Here is a 22095-nt window from a genome sequence, read left to right as displayed (position 1 = left end):
TGCTTGGGGAGGAGAGGGGGCGGGGGGTGTACGCTTGTTTGGAGTGAGTCAAACACCCAACGCTGAACAAAATAACTAATGCATCGACTTACCGTCGGACAATCCCAGGACAGCTCCTGCTCTGTGGAGGCTGATCTTTGTTCCTCATATACCCGTTTTTTTGCCCGAGCTCTCTCTTGCTACTGGCCAACACCGTTACACACTAACAAACAAAAGAACAAATAAATGCACAAAAACGCCTGTTTCTCTCCTCTTGCTGATAAATCTGAAGAAATAGGTGGAAATACTGCGTTTACTTCCTCTTGTACTGAGATTGGTTACAAACATCAGATCAGTACTATAATGTGTAGCCGCAAAGAAAGAGATCTCAGAATGTAACCACAAGCTACAGCGCTAAAGACGCAGGTGTTAATATGCACCGAGTCACTGAATGAAGGAAAGGGTGCATCGTTATCTGTGTCACACGCATTTTTGAAATACCATTAAGTAATCCTGCATAGATTTCACTGTATTAACAACAGATAATAAATAACATTAATAACTTCCGACATTTGAGGACAAGTAGTAACAGAGAAGCCACCGATCGGATTAACATACGAAGGGACCGCTGTGAACTTTTAACCAGAATCCAGTGAAACAACCAAATCATCTGACGTGGCATTTGCGTTAACCTTATGCCAATTAAAAATAAAGACTTGCTATTATCATATTATTGGGCTATCTGCTCTGCAGGCGTGAAGAGAGAATTACAAACCAAATTTCAATAACGAGCACCCCTACACCGAGAGCATGGGAATTAATTAGCTGGCAGGGCTGTAATGGCCTTGGCATTTATAAACCGCCGCCCTAAAAACACTGGCACTGTGCCGGTCTGACATTTAGTTTAGATAGAGAGAGACAGAGACAGAGACAGAGAGACAGAGAGAGAGAGAGAGACAGAGAGAGACAGAGAGAGACAGAGAGACAGAGACAGAGACAGAGAGAGACAGAGAGAGAGACAGAGACAGACAGAGAGACAGAGAGACAGAGACAGAGACAGAGAGAGACAGAGAGAGAGACAGAGACAGACAGAGAGACAGAGAGACAGAGAGACAGAGAGAGACAGAGAGACAGAGACAGAGACAGAGAGAGACAGAGAGAGACAGAGAGACAGAGACAGAGACAGAGAGAGACAGAGAGACAGAGACAGAGACAGAGAGAGACAGAGAGAGAGACAGAGAGAGACAGAGAGACAGAGAGACACAGACTGTTTTGGGCTCTCAAGCTATCTACTACATTTTTTCACTACACAACTTGTGTATTTAATAAACATTAACGTACTGCTGTTGGAAACTGGGATTACTGCCTCACGGTTGTATCAGCAAACCAGTTAAGTTGCGGTTAATATGCACGTCTGTGCAAAATGTCATCACTGTTAGATTATTTGTGGAAAATTGTGTGAATTAGCATATCAATTCCTGAGTTGTGGCTAAAAAAATCATGTTTTGTGGGGTCACAGTGATCTTTAACCACCAAAATGTGATCAAAAAATGGGACCGAAGGTCGGATGAATAAACTGAAAATATATCAGCCGCTGCCATCGCTGCTTCGTTTAATCTGTAACATGTCAAAGAGGGAATTCCCAATTCCCCTTGTGGTCAGGGACTGTTTTCACGGTTTTGGACTGGGCCCCTTGTTTCTAATAAAGGGAATTCTTATGCTGCACGATATTTCAGACATTAGTGGGCTTCCAACATTGTGACAACAGCTGGGGGAAACACGTTGTTTCACCGTGACAACGCTCCTGAGCACAAAACACGAGGTCCATGAAGAAAAGTGTTGCTTCAGTTTGGTGAGGAAGAACTCGACTGGCCTGCACAGAGCCTCAACATCAAACCAATGCAACAGCTTTGAGATTACCCGATGCAAACCGCAAGCTAGGCATTATCCCCCAACATCAGAGCGGGTCCTCACTCATGCAACCTGTGGCTGAATGGGAACAAAGCCCTGCTAGCCAGGCTCCAAAACCTTCCGCTGATATTAGGAGGAAACAAATGAGACGGAGTGAACACAACCTGTGTTCATCAAAGCAGGGAGCGGTGCTACAGGACCTACAAGCCTTTAGACAAAATACATTTTGCAGTCCACTAACTGAAGCGCTTTGACTTCAACGAGCAGATAGAAGGAAACCTGGAAGTGGACCACGAGAGGAGACGACCTGGAAGCTCTCATTTGGACATTCACTTTGTAACAATGATGAAGGCTGCTCAAAACACAGAGATGCCCGAGAGAAACGCAAGTATTACATTCATTTGGTTTAAAGAGCTCTGTGGAACCCCCCCACCCCGCCCATTGATCCCACAATAACAAAGCACATGAGAGTCCAGACACAAAGGGACCTTTCTCCAGCGCAGCCCTGAGCAACATCACGAAGACCTTACCTCTCCTGCTCCATCCTCATCTTCATCGTCTCCTCATCTGAAACCTGCGTCTCCTCCACCCTCCACTTGCTGGAGCCCTTACGGTCCATCTTCTCTCCCGGCCGCTCGTCCTTACGGTGCTTCCCAAACCTGGAATACCCAAAAAAAATTAAGATAATTATTAGCTAATATAATAATACTGTATTATTTTCTCATTTCTTAGGTTTGGCTGTCAAGCATTCTTCCAGAGTCACTCCTGCTGTTTGCTTGAGCAGTTTAATTTCCTCCGAGGGTGAAGAAACCGATCAGTGAGTGGATGGAAAGTCGGGGTCACGAGACTATTTCAAGAAAAATCTCTCAAATGATTTAAAACTTAGACAATAATCGATTGTCTAAGTAAGTATACTAAGTAAGTATCACATATTGTACGAGCGTACAGGTACGCTCGTACAATATGTGACACAGTAACTCAGCTGAAAACTGTTACGACTTAACAGTCGATCAAGCCCTCAAACCAACCGTTTGAAAAGTACTTTTTCACAGGTTCAAACCAAATTCCACTGGTTTAAAGTTGGGGGGGGGGTAAACGAAGAAGGCGTCAGCGCGGCCCCGCGCCGTAATTACATTCATAGGGAGGGAGTGACGCTTAACGAAACAGGAGCCATTGCAGAGATATTTCTGCTTGATTGACTCGGTATAAAGCCGCAGCCCGTCGGAGAAATGACTTTGGCACCGCGCTCGCTTCCACAATGAACCTCCGTGATTATTCACAGGGAAATTGGTCCGCAGAGAATATCTACTACTTCTATAAGAGACTGTGCCGAGAGAAACCAGAGAGGTGTGTGTGTGTGTGTGTGTGTGTGTGTGTGTGTGTGTGTGTGTGTGTGTGTGTGCGCTAATGAAAGAGACAGAAGACGGTGAACAGAAGAGGAAAAAAAATGAACACGGGCAAGAGAAACTCAATGAATGAAACATTAAGACCGAGAGCTAAACTACGGCGAAGAACACAAAGGAAACCTCAAGAGGTGTGTGTGTGTGTGTGTGTGTGTGTGAAAAAATAGAAAGAAAAAAAAAAACAGAATCAAAGCAAACCAAAGAAGTGAAAATCCCAACAGTGAAACGTGAGTGTGTTTAGGAAATAAAGAGTGTAAATTGTCCAAATATGAGAAAGAAAGAAAAACAAAGACACTGAGATGTGTGAACGTGTGCATGGAAAGCAATATAGAAGAAAGGGAATGGAAAACAAGAGAAATACAGTAAATCAATGAACGAAACACAAAGAAAGAACAAAACAAGTGAATGAATCTGCAGAGAGAAGCCGGTGGAAAAACAACACTGAACGGGATTAAAGGTGAGAGGATGAAATTATATCTAAAAGGAATTATTATAGTGAGTGTGAAAACAACAAAGAATGGGAACATCAAAAAGAGAATAATGAAGAGAAAGCATATAAAGAAATCATGTGTGTGACATTGTTAATCTTAAACAACAGTGAGAGAAACAACACACTTTCCCCACAGCTCTCCTTCACTAGTTTGTGGTGTTCATCGTCTGGGAATTATTTTCACAGCTTTAAACCTTTAAAGTGATCAAATATTCCTGACTAGCAAAGGGAACGGATCAAATCCTCCAGCACACAGATACCCAGCGGTTCAGCATCTGGCAGATCTCGTAAAAAAAAATATGCACGTCAGACATCAATGACTACCGCTGAATCCGGTTCTCCATCATCACACGCGCTGGTGGTTCGTCAAACTGGGGGAATCGGTGTGAAGATTATTATCCAGTGACTGAAATGAAATGAACCTTTTCATTGTTTGAAATAACTTTTGAAGAAGAGTTGGCATTCTAGTGGCAGTACCGTCTGAAATACAGGAAAAGAAATATCTAGAATTACAGCCTTGTGGTTGTATTCCTCCGCCAACCATTCAAGTTGCAGTTCACGTCATCATTTTATCCTATCAAGACATTTGGTGTGTCATAAATAGCATATGAATTCTTGAGTTATAACCACAGACATGTTCGTGACAATGGGACGGACATCCGATCACAGTGAACATCAAATTCGAATAAGTTCGTTCTTGAGTCCATGTGGACATTTGTGCCAGATGTGAAGAAATCCTCGTAATGGGGTATTGGACGGACAGACGGACAACCGGAAACGGTCCCCAGCATAGAGGCATTAAAAAAAACACCAAAACCAATAGACAAACCCACACAAAGAGACCAAAAGACAAACTCCTCCGATCATTTGTTTAAGCGTACCGTACGTAATGTGTAGACCCTAAAAGGCATCTGTGGTGACCCAAAAGGCCTCTGTGACGCGTCCCAAGTTCCCAAAAGACAAAAGTGAGGAAAACCAAGAGACGAGAACGAGGAGGAGAAACCGCAGTGGAGGCGGAGCGGGCTTGGAGACTATGGCCCATTACCTGATTAATTTAACTGCGGCTGCCTGAAATGCTCGGAGTGGCGGCTCGCCCGTTAACGCTAAGAGCAGGAGTGATCTATCACGGCGAGAGACGGTTGACACTTTCTTTCTCCACACCACTAACTTTCATTAACAGCCTCTTAAAAAGACGGCCGGGCTCTCCGTGTCATGCACACACACACACCCACAAACAGAGACACTAAGATTTATGACTGAAGGGGAAAACTTTGAGGAGGAGACCGAGTATTAACCACGGGGGCATTTAATAATCTTATATTCCAGGCACAGTTAGGCCCGCGCCGTCTTGTGAGACCGACGCCATCGATAAAGAGGCTTTTGACGGGTTTTTCTGTGGTTTGAAAAGACAACTTAGAAAATGTCAAAGCTTCAGCTAATTATATTCAGCAGACCGCCCCGTGTGTCACCGCTAATCCTTCCAACCGCGCAAGAAAAGTGAAAACACGTCTGGTGGTGTTGTGGGCAGTTTTGGGTGGCATATTGGATAACGCAGCACCGCTGAAATGTCACGGGGCAGTCGGGAAATCAGAGCGGCGAATTCAGGATGAAGTCAAGGATTTAATGTCACGAAGATATTAGTACAGCGTGAAGGCATCTAGGGAAATGACAAAAATGATAATCCAGAGATGTTGGTCCTACCTCTATTCCCAACATGATAGACGAGGCACACAGTGTCACAAATTCATTGATGGGAAAAAGAGCATTTACTTCATTTGCCATCTTGCCATGTCATGTTATTGGGTGACAGAATCTCTGACAAAACCCCTTAAAATGTTCCCCTAAAACAAACAAAAAACATAGTAGGATACTGCGAAAATCAATGGCCTTAGTTGTACTTTGTAATTCATTTGAATAAAAAATGCTAACATGTTAGCGTGCTAGTATTCTGCTCTTTGTGAGTTAGCATTCTAAAAGGTTTACATGCTTCACATGGTGAATACTAGTGTTTTGACATGCTAATTGTTATACGCGTTAACGCTAACGTTAGCATACTAACATGCTAACGTTAGCATACTAACATGCTAACGTTATGCTAACATCGTCATTCGGCTAAAGCTAGGGCTAGGCCTAACCTTAGTGACCAAGGCCATCTTGCAATCAGGTCGGACAAAAGCGGTCACCACATACTGTATTCTATGTGAGGTAACATGAGCTTTCGTCAGGCGCCACCATCAGGCCGAGCTTTAGATTTATGCTCCACTAGTGGGATCTAAGAATAGCAATCATGTTGTGATCTAATGAGCAGTACAGCCTCATAGGGCCGCCAGTCGAGATTTAATTTGTAGGCACAGCTGGGACTACAAGCAACGTCCCAATGAACACAACATGATAAGCAGTTTGGTAACCGTGACTATGAGCATCTCTTCATGCTCTGCTCTGTTCCCTTGAACGCAGCATGATGTCTGAATGTCCCACCATCCATGACAAACCACGACTAAAAAAATAAAAATAGAATTACTGTGAATCACATGAGGTCACAGCGAATATCTGATCAGTTCATCCTGGAGTCCAGGTGGGCGTTTGGGCCAACTTTGGAAGAAATTCCCTTCAGGCGTTCCCGGAATATTACAAAAATGGAGCGGACGGACACCCCGAAAATATAATAGCTCGGGTCACGGCTGTCCCCGGGCGCGGAGGCATGAAAAAAACAAAGCAAGTGTGAGTTTCTGAGAAATCCCATCGGCAGACTGCTAGAATGGTCAAAAAGCAGCCTCACAGTTCTTCCTCGGCGACAGATCATGAAGCTTGTCACAGCGGGAGTCTTTTCTATGTTCAGGCTTGTTCACTTGTTCATGACCAGAACGCACAAAAACACGGGAAAAAAAAACACACTATAACCACTGCAAAAATTAGTGCAGCCCTCGAATTTCTGGGCAACGACCATCTTTGCCGATGCCAAGCTAACAGACTGGGAGAGAGAGGGAGAGAGAGGGAGGGTGTGAGAGAGAGAGAGTGAGAGAGAGAGATGGATACGGAGTTGGCAGGCTGCTCTGTTGGCAGTGGTTGATGGTAATGAGGCTTTGATTGGGACTGAGTGTGAGGCCTTCGAGACATGAGAGGGTCAGGCAGTGGCAGCTCTGTTGATCACACACACACACACACACACACACGCACACACGCACACACGCACACACGCACACACGCACACACGCACACAAGCACACGCACACATGCAAACACGCACACGCACACACACTCTTCTGACTTCTCCAGGCCTCCCACTCCTGATCCACCCCTCCTACACGCAAACACACATTGTACACAAGTACAAGCTCCCTGACACTGTCGCACCGCTCACTCATTCGCACACACACTCGCTCAAACACATGACACTCGTTTGGGAGCTCTTGGCGTTCTGAAAAGCCACTCGGGGGGGGGGGGGGGGGGGGGGACTAACTTGCTCACATCACAGTCGGTAGCGCGATAGGGCTGCGCTTTCATGCGCTTTAAAGAATTCTTAAAAAACAGAGGAGGTTGCTCTCGACTCATCCCCCCTCTGTGGTTTGGGCCGACACACACACATTTGCATTCTGTTTCATCGTGACACGTCGACACCAGCGCCAAGTGAAACATGCAAATTCTGATCAACTTCTGTTTGCTTTTTGTGTTCCTTTTTGGTACATATTTGCTGCTAAGTGCTCACTGCTGAGGTGTTTGCTCAGCCGTAGCTCCCACATATCACCCGTCAATCAAACGACGTGGGCGTTACAAAGACGCCTTTGTCTGCGGAGGCTCAGTTCATTCCGTTTTCAGCTTCTGAATGTGGTGCTCGGGGGTCTGTAGTCAAGATCAACTTAACCTAAGTCCAAGTCAAGTCCGGGACCAGGTCCAGTAGAGTCCGAGGCAAGACCGAGTCCTGAGCAAATCGAGTCCATGATAGGCAGTAGTGTCTTTATAAATGTTAATATAGTGACCCCTCTGACTCCCAACAAGTTTCTTTTTAAAAATGTTTTGTTCCTGTCACATTTGACTCTCTTTACGGCCTTGTTGCAATATAAAAGTCCTGCACCTCTATGGAAACAGCACAGAAAGAAGAAGCAGAAAGAACTCAAAAACATGTTTTGTGCAGAATAAAAACAGTTACCATGCCATCAATCATAAATAAGATTAAAACCGTAGTTAAAATAATTTACTTTACAAAAATCGGAAGACATTTGAATCTATATATCCAACATTGTGCCCACAAGTGTTCCCAGTGTTGGAAAAATATGACTAAGTGCTTCATACATTGAACTATTTACATTTTTACAACCTTTACTTACAGCTTCTGGCTCGGATGAACGGTGTAGTTTTGGCAATTGTTTAAAGTAAACATGCTTTTCAATCTCGCCGGCGAGTTTTGACGTCAAACTAATCAATGCATAGAATTTAGGTTTAAGCTAAATTAATCATTCCAATAAGGTAATTGAAGTCTGCATGCCAGAGGAGTTCTCTGCGTAAAATCTACATTAAATCACTCAAAGTTAGTGAAGCTAAGTATTCTGCGCCGACACTGAAACAAACACCTTTGTGGGTTCTTCCTGTTAGTCGAGTGTGTGATATGAACTCGACGTACAGATGGGTTGAATACATCTCGCGTCATTATTTTCGGAGCGCGCAGCTGTCTCCGCCAGTCAACACTGGGCGCCGATCAAACGGGCAGTCAGACGGAGCTTTAATGGAGCAGATCTGATGCGGCCAATATTGAGCCAATCAGAGCGCCATAACGCTGATGTTCTCCGACGATGGGCACCGATCGTTATCATCTGGGGGGGAGAACTGGATTCCAGTGCGTTGGGAGGACAGAAGATTACTGCGGCGTGGGACCAACTGATGAGCGTGGATCTGTGTATAAACTGAGGGGCCTATGTGGTGTGTGTGTGGATTTGTGATTTCAAAAATATTTCTGCGTGTGTGTGTGTGTGTGTGTGCAGTTGGAGCACTTCAGAGCACGTCATGTGTTCCCTACTAATTATTCCAGCGTGTGTGAGTGTGAGCTACGCCTGCATGTACGAGTTTGCAGTATTTGTGCATCCTACTGATTACTCCATCGTGTGTGTGTGTGTGGCCATGACTGCCCTCCATGAGTCTCTCTGCTCCCTCAGAAGTAAGCTGGTGTCGTTTGAAGCGATCCCACCTGTTTGACACAGAGCTCTGCTGGCTTCACGGAGCCCCCCCGAGGGACAAACCGCTCAATTTAAGCTCCTGACAGCCCCCCCCCCATTCACAAAACAATGTCCTTCGTTCACCCTTTATTCTCCACGTTTAGCACATAAATGCAGGTCTTCTGACGTCACGAACACCGAAACGGATTAGTACAACAGTAGAGAGCATTTTGGAGGTCAGTGGAAATGTTAAAGTCGTTACTTCTTGCTTTTCTTCCCGTATCTGTTACTTATTCAGTCGCTCTTAAAGCTCAGAGCAGAATCATTTGGATTGTTTGGAGCGCTGCTAGGATGGAGACGGACGGAGTTTATTGCTGAGATGACAAAGATAAAGGGTGAAAATGTGCGCGTCCAACCGGGTGTCATGTGTCCATCACTGCCAGTTGGAGCTGGATCAGATAATTACTTGCGGCTGCGGAGTCATTTTTGCCGGGGAATGAATCCCGAATGTACCCTTTTTCTCACTAAAGACAAAATCCAGATGCTGGTGGTTGTTAGTGGGTTTCACTGGGGCTTTACTGTCCTATGTCCTTTTTTCCCCACACATCTATCTTAAAAGATGCATTCAAAGTATTTACAGTACGGGCCTAAGTACGCCATCCAAATGCAGTAAATGCACATTTTAGAGGTGGTGTATTTCTAGTTATTCTGAATGTTTATTTTAGCTAATGGTCCGTTAGATTGCTGCTTAGACCGCCTCCTTGATTCAGGTGTTTGCCTGTGTATCAAACTGCTGTTTTTAAAAGGCTAAATGGAAACAAATATGGATGGAAGCGGAATGTTCATTAGATACAAATACGTTGTGAATTTTGGACCGATTACATCTATCGTTTTTAAAAACACGTTGGACTGAAATGATGACAGAGAGTGCCGGGTTGATCCCTGTGTGTGTGTGTGTGTTTGAGAGGAGGGGCTAAATGATCTCACTCGCTTTTTTTCTGGAGCTTTCAGTCGGTGACGAAGATATTTCCGTCTGCTGATGAAGACTGTGACATGGAGCTGAAAGACCCACATAAAGCTCGTGGGTTGAGAATATTTTATTAAATTGCTATTTCCAGAGTCCAGAATAAAACTCGTACGCTCTAATGGGACATTAAATAAATGTAATCCACATGCATTTTGACATTTCACTGTTGGAAGCCAACTCCAGCTCACTTAATCGATCTCTCTTTGCCTTACGAGGTTATTATTTATCATCTATCGTCTCCAAACCGTATCTCCCTTCTCTCTCTCTCTCTCTCCCTCTCCATCTCTGTGGACCTCATTACCTTCCTCACTCAGAGAAGAGTCACTGTTTTTCCTTCCCTGTCACCGGCCACTTTGGCTAATATGATATACGGATATATTACTGGCTGGCCCCAGAGGCCTCCCAACCAATCAGAAGGAGGGAGGACAGACCAAATGACCTAGACAGCAAAGGTAATGGGCATAGAGAAAGGGGAGGAAACGTATAGACTTTGCACTAATGGTATGTGTCTGTATAGGGAATGTCTGTCAGTTTAGCTATAAGGGATTGTTTGGCAGGTCAGAACTTAAAGGCTGCAGAGACAGAATTAATAACGGGGAAATAAACCACAAAGGTTAAGTTGTCTGGAGACTAATTAGTGTTTCCTCTCCAGCTCGGGCCGGTCCCGTTCATCTGTGTCACTCACAGAATAAATCAGGAGCCTTTTTAGGAACATCCAAGCCTTCCAATAAGTGTGGTTTTACCTCTTTAAAGAATATTACAGGTTGTCCACGTGTAAAGCAGACGTACCCAGCCGGTAGTTTAATAAGGGCCGTTTTTGTTTCACACAGAACTCACTCAATAAAGGATGTATCAGCTGTTTGCAGTAGATATTGATCAGTGTGTCTTACAGATGCACCGATATCGAACACATCTCAGCCCTCGCATGATCCCGGATTCAGTGCACAGTAGTGTAGTTTAGAAAAGGTGTGTGACGACATTGCAACGGGTAGATAACAATACTGTTCAATGAAAACCTCTCTGCTACACAACGTACTTACAATGACAAGAAAGGCTCTGGGCACACTGTGTACCTACTTATTAGAGTACGTTCTCACGCAGTTGCAGAGGAGACTTGCCGTTACGTCAACTACACAACCTGTATTATCCATTCGTGTACATTTCAAATGCCTAGATAACATCTGGGAATCAAACATAAAGAAACGCCTTTAAGAATGTAATTTGCAAACGCGTGTGAGAGGGCTTTTCTTGCTCGCCGCTCTGTCAGCGCACTCTGGCCCAGGCCGGTTTGGTGAAACACAGAGTTATTCCTAAACGTCCTCTTTTTAAGAGTCTTACCTGAACATGTCCCCGAGTCCTTTCAGCATGCCCTTCTTGGCTTTCCCCTTGTCTTTCTCCTTCCCTCCCTCCTGCTGCTTCTTCTTCTCCTTCCCTCCCTTGTCTTTGTCTTTCTTCTTCTCCTCTTTGGTGCGATTGGTGCCGTTGACCAGGGGTTTCTCGGCGGTGCCGGACAGCGGGGTCTGGTCGGCCACCGTGGACACGGAGTCTCTCCCTGATCGGGAACTCTCCTCTGTGTCCTCCTCCACTGGAGAGACGGAAGGACATACGAGGCGGGGACACAAAGAGACGCATGGAGGAGAATTAACAACATGCTCTTTTGAACCAACGAAGAAGTCTTTTTACTTAGAGCTGTAACATATATGAAAATCCATAAACCTAATAAAAGAAAATCTATAAGTCTCATAAATGTGCAAAAAGGCACTTTTAATAATTACATATCACGGATAGTAATCTTTAGAGACCATTACACACCATCTTGTAAAATGAGGGAAATTACTATTTGATAGTATTAGGGCATATTACTCCAACTAAATATGAGATTAACGTCAGAAAGGAGACATCAGATTATTCAGGCTAGAAAAAGGATATTAATGATTATAGAATCACTCTGAAAATGGTTTCTTTTGTGGTACGGAAGATAAAAAATTCTTATTTAATTCTACGAGGATAATACATTTGAATAGTAAATAGGAGAAAGCTGCCTGCGTGTGAAAAGGCTTCAGTCATCGGGTATTTAGTGATCTTGTACGAACACATTGATACATAATTACAACCCATCGATGGGACAGAATTCACCGCTGTACGTGTCACGCTTGGAGTTTATGCATTTTGTATTGTGGTACCAATGGAAATAATTCTGTTGATAAACTTTCCATACTGCGTTGGTCTGATTTACAAGAAGAATTCAATTAATCAAATCTAAATCGAACCTTAAAAGGAAGCATTAATAAAGTAAAATCAGATACAGTGACTTGGAATATATTGTTCGGTGATGATGGAAAGCAGACCGCTTTCCCCACGAGACGCGAGTCTATCTCCGACCTCGTCCTCTTATTAACGGCGTGCATCTTGACATGTAACACAGTGGATAGTTACACCTTGAGTCAGCAGTATGCCATTGCCACAAGCTGTGAAACAACCACATGCCAGATATTGAGCATTAGTCAGGATGCAGTCACTCCCATGCACGGGTATGGAAGCCACATCCAGGTTTTAGTCGGCGAAACGATGCGTTAGTGACCCAAATGCAATGCCATTGTACAGTTTCATATCTCAGACATGTTACGGAAGGCAAAGAGCGACCGAGGTTGAAGACTCTGACAGGACTCCCCAGGTGATGGATATGGGACGTGACCGATTCAGCCGTTGTGGGATCAAACCTGTGCTTTTTCAGAAACAAGACACGTCTCGTTAACTGTTGGCCGATATGCAAATGGTGGACATCTTACGTGTCTCCATGCCCTCGTCGTCTTCTTCCGTTGCAACCGGTCGGTCGTAGGATTTGTCGATGGCCGCTCTGAAGCTCTCGTTGCAGCCCCGCCCCCTGATGATGCGAGGGCGTGGCCTGTGGAAGGGGTGGTCCCCGTTGAGGGTTACCTCTGCAACGGCCGTCTGGAGGCTCTCGAGCGAGCTGGACTTCTTCAAGCCTAGCGATGGTCCCACGTCCTTTGTGGAAGAACCTGATGGGAGGATACAGAGGTATGTGTTGGTGAATAAACCTTATATACAGTACAGAACTTCAGTCCATTTCTATTTTACACCAATCTCAGGTAACCAGCTATTATTATTAACACGCTGAGAAGTGAGGCTTTGGAAGTAAGTAGCACCTTTGCCGAAACTTTAAGCAATATAAATTATAGTGAAAGGTTGTCTAACATCTACCGTGTCTTTTGCTTTTTATCAGTTTACTAATGTTTTTATAACAAAAAGCAGATAGAATCCTACTCTCTGGATACACTTCTGTTATTCAACGTTTACATAACCTTCATAAATTCTTTTAGTGCAGCAATAAATAACTAAAATCAGTCCACAATCAATGCGTACACGTTGACTTTGGCTGTGTTAGAATGTTCTCAAGGATGAAGGATGATGGAGTGCGAGAGAGGCAACGTGTTCATGAGAGTGATGTTACAATATGACTGAAGAGGATGATTTAAGAGGGTGGGTTGAGAGGATGAGAGACTTTATTCAGCATAAAATACAAAGTCAGCAGTGTGACACATATTTCACAACAAGCCACATCCTGCCAATCCCAAATGACCAGTAACTAAAGCTGTCCAGGTATGAGCTCACAGCCTTCACTGTGGAGGCATTTTAGTGCACTTTTGCGTCTGTGGTGCATCGTGGGACCTCACAGTGAGCCTCAAGGTGAACGTCCACTGAAGGCATCATTCAACGAGGGATGACATCATTCTCAGGCTGCATTCTCTAACTTTTCTGTTTGTACCTCATTATTGAAGTCCTGCTCCATTCTGCAGGAAAGTTACTTAAATGCTGCAACACTATTTCAGAGACGTCGTTTCTCTTTCTTCACACAGTACGATGCAGAAGGAAGAGGACAAACTAAGAAGCACTCAGACAAGTTTATTCCATATTTCCATGACTTGCAAGTGATCAGGTGGAATCTGTATGGGTTGCTGTGGTATCTGCGTAGGCCAATTAAGTAGCTACGCAGGTTACGCAACTTTCCAACACTAAAGCATGAGAAATACAGGTCCATCATAGGAGAAGGGCCTCACTGCAGTCTCACAAGCTACAGGACACTTTAAGACGTAAGTGGACAACCTCTGGGTTTCATGTATTTAACCCAAACCATCATGTTCTTCTAAACCAAACCTAACCTAACTGTGACCGTCTCCAGGGCGCATCATGCTGCAGTCATGTCCTGTAGAACTGTGAAATCCAAGCGGCCAGAGCTTTGGACTGAGATCTGTAGAAATATGTTGGAATCACATTTCAAACCAGCTCCAAATGCTGCAATGACGGTTTTTCTTGCTGTTCAGAGATTTTCGAAAATCAATCTTGATACAATCTGGACATGTCAACAGATGCCTTTGGGCTGGCAGTCTGTACCAAGCATTAGTGTAGTGAAGCACACACCTGGTCTACCTGAACATGCAGAGACCTCCGAGGACCAATAAGCCACTCTGACAACAGCACACCATATTTAAACCAAGAAGGAGGCTGATCGATCGTGTGTGAGTAACATTCCTCCTGACTGACTACAAAATCAATTACCAGACGTGGCTCTGAATGAAAATAACCATCAGCAAAATAGGAGAAACATGACAGTTTAATTAAACTAAGACTATGTGTACAGCGGCGCAGGCATCATTTGTGTTCCCATATGGCTCCTTTCACAGGCTGACAACGTGCACGGTGGCAAATAAAAGGTGAAGAGACGAGGTGAGGAGGTATGAAGGTAAACGGAAGAGTCACAATCTCTTGGGTGGTGTGTCACTTCAGAGCCGCTGTAGCAGAAGGCTGCAGAACACACATGGCCTGATGGATTAACATGACGGGCCATGAGGGAGGTCGAGGGAACACACGAGAGAGAGAGAGAGAAAAAGGGAAGGAGTGAGGACAGAGGAGAACAAGAAGAGAAACGAGGGATGAGAGGACAGAACAATAAACGTCAAAGACGGAAACATCTACCGTTTGAGTAACTTTTATTTGCCCAGCAATATGTGCGCCCTAAATAAAAAAATAACTCTATATTGGTGACCCGTTTATGTAGCCGGGGCAAAGAGCCTTGGGGATCTATTTCAGTCACATTATTTTACTGTATTTACAGTGTTTAAAATGATCATCCTAAGCCGAATGTACTCGGTTTTCTTGAAACAAAGCAAAAACGTTCAATTAGGGTAAAATTATATTGAAATGTATTCAAATGACCTGCCAGCACTGTAGAATCATTTTAAACAGCATGTCTGGAAGCGAGCTTGAATAAAACTGTTTACAGTGAGACCGGCCCGAAAAAAAAAAGAATAATAAAGACAGAGCAAAAAAAAAATAGAAATGGAAAATTGAATAAATGCAGAGTGAAGAAAGCGAGTGGGCTGGCGGCCGCCCATTCATTCTCATCAGCCTGTCCTGTTGCCTTAACGTCTCACTGAGAGCCGGGCTGAGAAGCACACACACACACACACACACACACACACACACACACACACACACACACACACACACACACACACACACACACACACACACACACACACACACACACACACTTTAGTTCAAGGTTTTGCCCGGCGCCGTTCACTAAAGTCACACTTCAGTGCAGTCTTAAAAAAACAAAAGATTGTTTACACTGTGTTGAAGATCTGACAAATGGCATTTAGTCACAAACATGACAAACTTATTGTCTTTTTGAGAGACTTTCCAATAACCTGCCGTTGAAATATTGCTCTCGTCTCGGCCTCTACCTGGCCACAGAGAGAGTACTTAGGGAATTTGGAACACAATAAAAAAGAAACCACTAAGTTGTTCTGGGAACACAGCTCAGCTCACAAACGGTGTCTGACAGAAATTAAATAACAAAAAAAAAACGAGCTAAATGGATTATTTCTAATCTGGCAACCAGTCAGTCCTGTTTGGAGTAATCTGTGTCGGTGTGTTTGGACAGAGTGACACTCCTACTCGTGTGCAGATAAACATGATCCCAGAAAGTTAAGCAGCGACAGGCTTACAGCAACAAATACAGAGCGATCGCGTTGCAGCTGGAACAATGGGAGGTCACAATGGTGTTGACATTTGACAAAGCTCCGGGTAGCCCTGCACCGCGACGATTAACTTCTCCTCCAGATGTTTACCGGCGACTGATATTCACGGGAGAAAGACAATATATATCTGACAGCTGTAATCGGTTGGTCCGTCGTCACATGACATGCGTTGCGGCGTCCAAAAAGTTAAACAAAAGAGCGTCGCTCTCGCTTTTTGAGCGTGCCTTCTGTTCGTCACATTTGATGGGAACGGCCCCCAAGGGCCACTTCCCCCATCTACCGAGCATCACTCGTCCACAACACGACAAAACCTGAATCCTGTTTCAGAAATAGAAAACGTGTAACTCCAGGAAATATTTCCTCCGTCCCAAAACGGACTCAAAAAAAACTGTTTGACAACGTCTGCATGAGGTTCTGGACACCGCCAACAGTCCTGCATTGTCCGCCATCACTGAAGTGTCCTCGGTGAACATGTGGCAGTGGCCTGTGTCAATACAACGTCTCGGCCAATCACAGCTCAGATATAGGATGAGGGCTACTATATCTCTCAGAGCTGTCACAGTCTTCGGTTTCAGCAGGATGGTTGTGTTTAGGCTTTGGGAAATGGACCATGGATCACTTATATTTACTGAGGGAGTTTTTAAAAATGTTGGTAAAGTGACACCAGGGGCCCCACAAAGTGAAAATAAACCGTGTGCACTTAAAAAAACCCAGGGGGAAATCTATTAGCCCACAACATGAGACGAATTGAATGGATATTAGATTCCAAATTCTCATAACGTTCACACTAAATACCGACCGTACAACATTTCAATCAGTTTCTGTATCCTAAAAATCTGTCAGTGTAATGAGATCTCTTCTGAATTTCAATGTGAAAGCAGATCACTCGAATTCAGATTAAACAACGGTGCTTAAAATTAAGCTCATTCTTTAAAGCTACTACTTTCATTTTGACGCCTCCTGTGGACAAAGGCGGTAGTGTTTCGCTCTAGAAAACGTCTCATTTGACTGCGGTACGGTCTGACGGTCTGCCTCTGCTGAATTGTGAACTTTTCCTAGTTGTGGTCGCATTATTAAAACATGTTTTGAAAGAAGTATTGAAATTCTAATCGAAATATCCATTTGTGCTTTTCCTCAAGACCTCCTTCGATCCGCTCGCCACACTTTGTCTCCGTGTTTCCATCCTCGCACTTCATTATTGAGCGAGAGTTCACGAGACGGCCTCCTTCTCGCACTCTAAAACCTCTCTTCTTCTCCTTCCCTACGCGTCCTCCCTTCAGCGGGATCCGTCCTATTGTCCAGGTCGCCGATATCAGAGGCAGGCCTTTCCGTTGACTCGACGCGACAGTGAAAACACACGAGGCCTGACAATGACGGATGGCTCGCTGTCAGCTCGCAGCCTTAACCGAGGACAGAGTGCTTTTTCTCTGCCGCCCCTCTTCCGTGCACGCAACAATTAGTGCTACAGCCGAGGCAAAGGAGGGAAGAAAATCAAATCTGTAGCCACCCCGACTGCTTTCACGACCGTGTTCGGCAGCGACCTCAAACTGTGGCGAGGACTGCGAGTCTTCTCTCTGCAGTCCGACTAATTTGTCTTGTCAGGGAGCGAGCAAAACACAGAACGCGTGGAACTCTCCACAAAGGCATCAAATGGTAGAGCGGCGGATAAACCTTCCGAGACATACATCTGCAACTTAGTCACTGGATTCTTATTTGCGCAATTTCATGGCTGTCGTTGTCGCTCCTGTTCCACTGTGTGTCACATCCTGCATCAATACAAAGCCATGGAAACAGGTCCTCTTACTCTGGGCTCACCTCTGCAGCTACAAGTGTTCCTAAAATAAACCAACACTGATCCTGTTTATGTCTCATCATACAAAGAGTGAAGGTAGACGACATGGAGATCTGGGATGATGTGAAGGACCTGGGACAGAGGGCGTTTCTCCCTGTGGTCTAAGACAATATATAAAATATTAGGAAGCATAAACAACTCTCTTAGAAACCTGAAAACTCGAGTGCTAAAAGTCAAATGAGTATAAAGTGTGGAGCTGTCGCATAGACAATGAGGATACGGGTAAACTTTGTTTCAGAGCTGAGGACACTACAGTAGAGTTCTTTGGGTAGAACAAAGGAAAACAGAATTCATTGTCTGTAGAGCAGCTGCAGACTGTATTTGACATCCAAAGTTTTAGACGTCTCAAGGTTTCTGACTTTGAAAGAGAGAAGCTCATGTTCACAAATATTGACTGAGCTTCCCGAGGCCGTAGAAAAACATAATAGAACTCAGGTTTTGACAAAGTGAACACGGACCGTGATGAAGAACAGTTAAATCCACTGCTTCCTGCATCTATATGTGAACAGATTATATGAAACTATGTGGATCTTTGATGAGTTAGAAAAGGATTAACGAGATAAAACGGAGGACTGTTTTTCAGACTATCTCAACGGCAGTTATTCACAAAAATGCAACACTCGGCACTCGACGAAGCAGCAATATGTGTTGTGCGTCTCCACGTACCGCATATGATCAGTTAGGCTGCAAATAGGCCAATATCGAAGACTGGGTTGTATTCATAATTTCTCCAAATTCTGTCAGTGTGCTTTGTAATATTTAAGTGGAGAGCCTACTTTTTCTTTTATCTGCTTCCGTTTTAATTTGCTTTAATTTAATGCAAACAGCGCGCTCTCTATTTACCAGTTTTCTTGCAAACATTTATTTCCACAGCAGCAACATCTGCACTTTGTTTCTCCTTCTGTTCTCATGCACTAATTCATTCAAGTTGGTGCTACTTTGTCGTTCACCGAAGTTACCGTCAATGAAACTCTACACTTCCTGCAGAGATATTTCAAATTAAAGCCTTTCAGCAGCTCATGGGGCAAAATCTACCTCGTTTCATAGTATGCTTTTAATTTGAAACATCTGCAGGTTCCACGTGTTGCAGTTCATTGATAGCAGCTTACAGGGATAGTTTGGGTGTTTGGCAGTGGATGTACGAGGTGCTTATCCACAGTCAGTGTATTATCTACAGTAGATGGCAGTTGACATACCCAGAGTTTAGAGAAACAGACCTGAATACCAACACGGGAGCAAAGCAGTGTCCTGCTGCTGACGCAGCAAAGTGTATTTTAAAAACCTAAAATAGAAACAACAGTTGAAGTGTAGCTATATTTAGAATATTTTCACGGCTTCACCCTGCAGACAGCTCTCTCAAACAGGGAACTAAAACACTTATCAAAACTCTATTCAAAGCAACAAGACCCCTTTGACGTTAACCGTCATTGTAACTCGCAGAACATGACAGTTGCTGCTCTACCGCTGCCTCCATCGGTCCGTTTGTTTGTGTTGTTGTTGTTGTGTGGCTTCGGTGTTTTAAAGAGTTACGTCTGGATTCAACGACACAAACAAACTAACCGATGGAGGCACTGGTAGAGCAGCAGCTCCTGTGTTCTGCGAGGCAGAATGACTGTTTACGTCAAAAGCAGTCTGGTGGCTTTGAGGAGAGCAGAGGTAACGGCTTCAGTTCCCGGTTAGAGAGTCTGAAGGGTGAAGCTGTGGAAATAGTGAAAATACAGCGTGCATTTAAACTGATATTGATTTTTTTACTGTAGGTGAGCCCTTCTTTTTAGTGTCTGAAATATGTTTTGCTGCTTGCCCCCCCCCCCCCCCCGCCCGTCCACAGCTGTACATCACCTTGCTCCCGTGCTGGTACTCCTGCCTGCTGCTGTAGGTGATACACACACTATGTTTAAGTACCTCATACAACCCCACTTCAAAAAAATCCAAACCATCCCAAAAAATTCAGCCTCGGAAAAAAACAGAGCGCATGAAAGCAGTATTTCTCGGAGCAGCAGAGCGGTGACACTGACTTTTTAAGTTGTACTGATTGAATAAACTGAGGAAATGAACATTATACAGAATTTCCAACGAGAGCCATTACAGTGCAGGTAATTTCCCTCCTTTGCTGGATGAATTACGGTGTACAAGTCGGAATGAGCTAAATGTGATGGGATAATAAAATATCATGTGCTATAACATCATAAAACTGCAATACTTTCAGAATGAATCACATCTCCCTGGAGGCTTTTCCTTCAAAGTAACAGTCAAATACCACTCATACCCCTCAGTCCCAGGTCTTAGATGTGCACCTTGAGGAGAAAGAAAAGTGATGGTGATGGTGGCGAAGGTGAGCGCTCCGTTCTACCTGTTCAGTGCCTTACCTGCGTCGGTGTCGGGTCGAGGGGTGAGGTTAATCTCGTCGGCTACTGTTAGAAGGAAGGGCGAGGAAAGAAGGGAGGGATACAAACATTTGGGGTTCAAGTTAGTGCACAAATGACATTCCACATGCGGCATTCAGGTAGCGCTGCAAACATCACAAACTGCTTCATCTCAATTAGGATCGGACGCCATGCGAGACGGGGAGGTGGAGGAGGGGAGGAGGGGGGGGTCTGAGGATAGCAATCAGACTTGTTGTGATATCAACACGGCACAGAGCGGCAATCTGGTCGGGAAGATTAGATGTGATTATGGACAGTGCGAGCAGAGAGACTGTTGCAGGCCAAAGCAATCAGCGACTGTTTTGGAGCCATCTCAAGGTGAATCAGAGCGGAGGAGTTCTCGACTTTGGCGGGAGATGCAGAGTCGGTTTCCGTACAGAGGAAAAGGGGGGTGGAATACATTTAAATACAAGGGATGTGTTTGGAAACACAGGGGGCATGCAGAGCGTTACAGAAAATCAGATTTAAAAGGTTTTTACAAAGTAGCTGAAGTGCGTTAGGATTACTCGATAGGAATGTGTACACAAGCCTGAAATGCTTCATTTTCTTAATGGAGATGGTTGAGCACCAACAATATAAGTACTGTAGCTAACGCTTAACCTTCAACTGGATCTTCAAATGAAAGAATTGACATGAGAAGAAAGAGGATTAGAAAGGTCTTATCTTCCTGGAACTGACTGAGCTGACTGAGCGCCCCACGCGTACTGAAGGCACGTGGAGGCTTTTAGGAAGCTGTACCTAGATCCATGCTCTTGGACTTGCGCGTCTTGATGATCTCGAGCTGCGAGGCGTCTCCGAACTGCTTGGTGCGTTTCTCCGACATGCTCTGGCGCCCGAAGCCCTCCCTTTGGAAGGTGCCGTCCGGGTCGTTTTCGTCTGGATTGACGGAGCTGGACGGAGGGCTTGGAAGATGGTGGACGGGGAGAGATGAGATAAGATTGACGTTATTGTTCTGACACAGGGGAGAAATTGCATCACAGCCATGGAAAGGAAGGACAAGAAGAGATGAATAGTAGAGATAACTCATGTTTTAAATAAAGAAACACTACAGGAGGAAGAGAAAGAAAAAGAAGGAAAGACAGCAGTGGCATGGAGACAGAGTTGAATGAGGAGTTAAAAAGTAAAAAAGCTTCTTCACTCTCTTCTTTGAACTGATGCGATTCAAAGAGAGAAGAAAATATAAGGTGAACAAGAGATGGAGGGAAATCTAGGAAAACGTTAGGAAAACAATAAAGGGAAGGGTTGAGGCAATGAGCAACGGAGGCAAAACAGAACAACGTTGGAAGATGGGAAGACTGAATGGAGAAAAACATGAGAGAGAAAGAACGGATAGAAGTAGAAGCTCAGAGGATGGAAAACGTAAAACAACAGAGAAAACGAGAGCTTTAGATAGAAGAAGGTAAACTGGTGGCAGAGGAATAAAAAAAACAAAGAGGAAGAAGCAAAACTAAAGTGTTAGAGACAAAGACAAGGCAGAGTGGAACAGATGAGAACAAGAGATACAACAAGAGAAGAGAGTTCAACCACAGAGGAACAAAGCGAGATAAGAAGAGATGAAAGTGATGAAATTAAAAAGAGACGGTGGAAAGAGAGAAAGAGAGAGAAGCTACCACACCCAAACAAGAATAAAGAGAAGACTCTTCATCTTCATCACTGACAAGAACACAAATATGTACACTCTTTTCAACATGTGACATTTCACTGTCTTCACTGTCATTTTATCGAAAAGATAAGAATAAAACACATTCATCAGATGATCAGGTGATGGTTAGTCGCAGCTCTACACTCTGCATTCACT

The 22095-nt window shown here is 44.3% G+C and overlaps 1 protein-coding gene across 3 annotated transcripts in view; it reads right to left on the bottom strand.

Annotated features, from left to right (window-relative positions):
• LOC306706782 (partitioning defective 3 homolog) overlaps positions 1 to 22095 on the bottom strand; it is a 209064-nt gene that overhangs the window by 56548 nt on the left and 130421 nt on the right. For 2 of the 3 annotated variants that reach the window (XM_079173990.1, XM_079173991.1), the window contains 5 exons: positions 21036 to 21199; positions 20241 to 20285; positions 12747 to 12977; positions 11296 to 11542; positions 2421 to 2549 (listed from right to left, as the gene is read on the bottom strand). In XM_079173990.1, the coding sequence (XP_079030116.1) occupies positions 2421 to 2549; positions 11296 to 11542; positions 12747 to 12977; positions 20241 to 20285; positions 21036 to 21199 (816 nt within the window). The remainder of the gene's footprint in view (positions 1 to 2420; positions 2550 to 11295; positions 11543 to 12746; positions 12978 to 20240; positions 20286 to 21035; positions 21200 to 22095) is intronic. The other variant, XM_079173992.1, reaches the window with a different exon arrangement.

This window comes from Pholis gunnellus (genome assembly GCF_910591455.1).
Source record: "Pholis gunnellus genome assembly, chromosome: 14".
Classification (NCBI taxonomy): Eukaryota; Metazoa; Chordata; class Actinopteri; order Perciformes; family Pholidae; genus Pholis; species Pholis gunnellus.
This window is presented reverse-complemented; position numbering and strand designations above follow the sequence as displayed.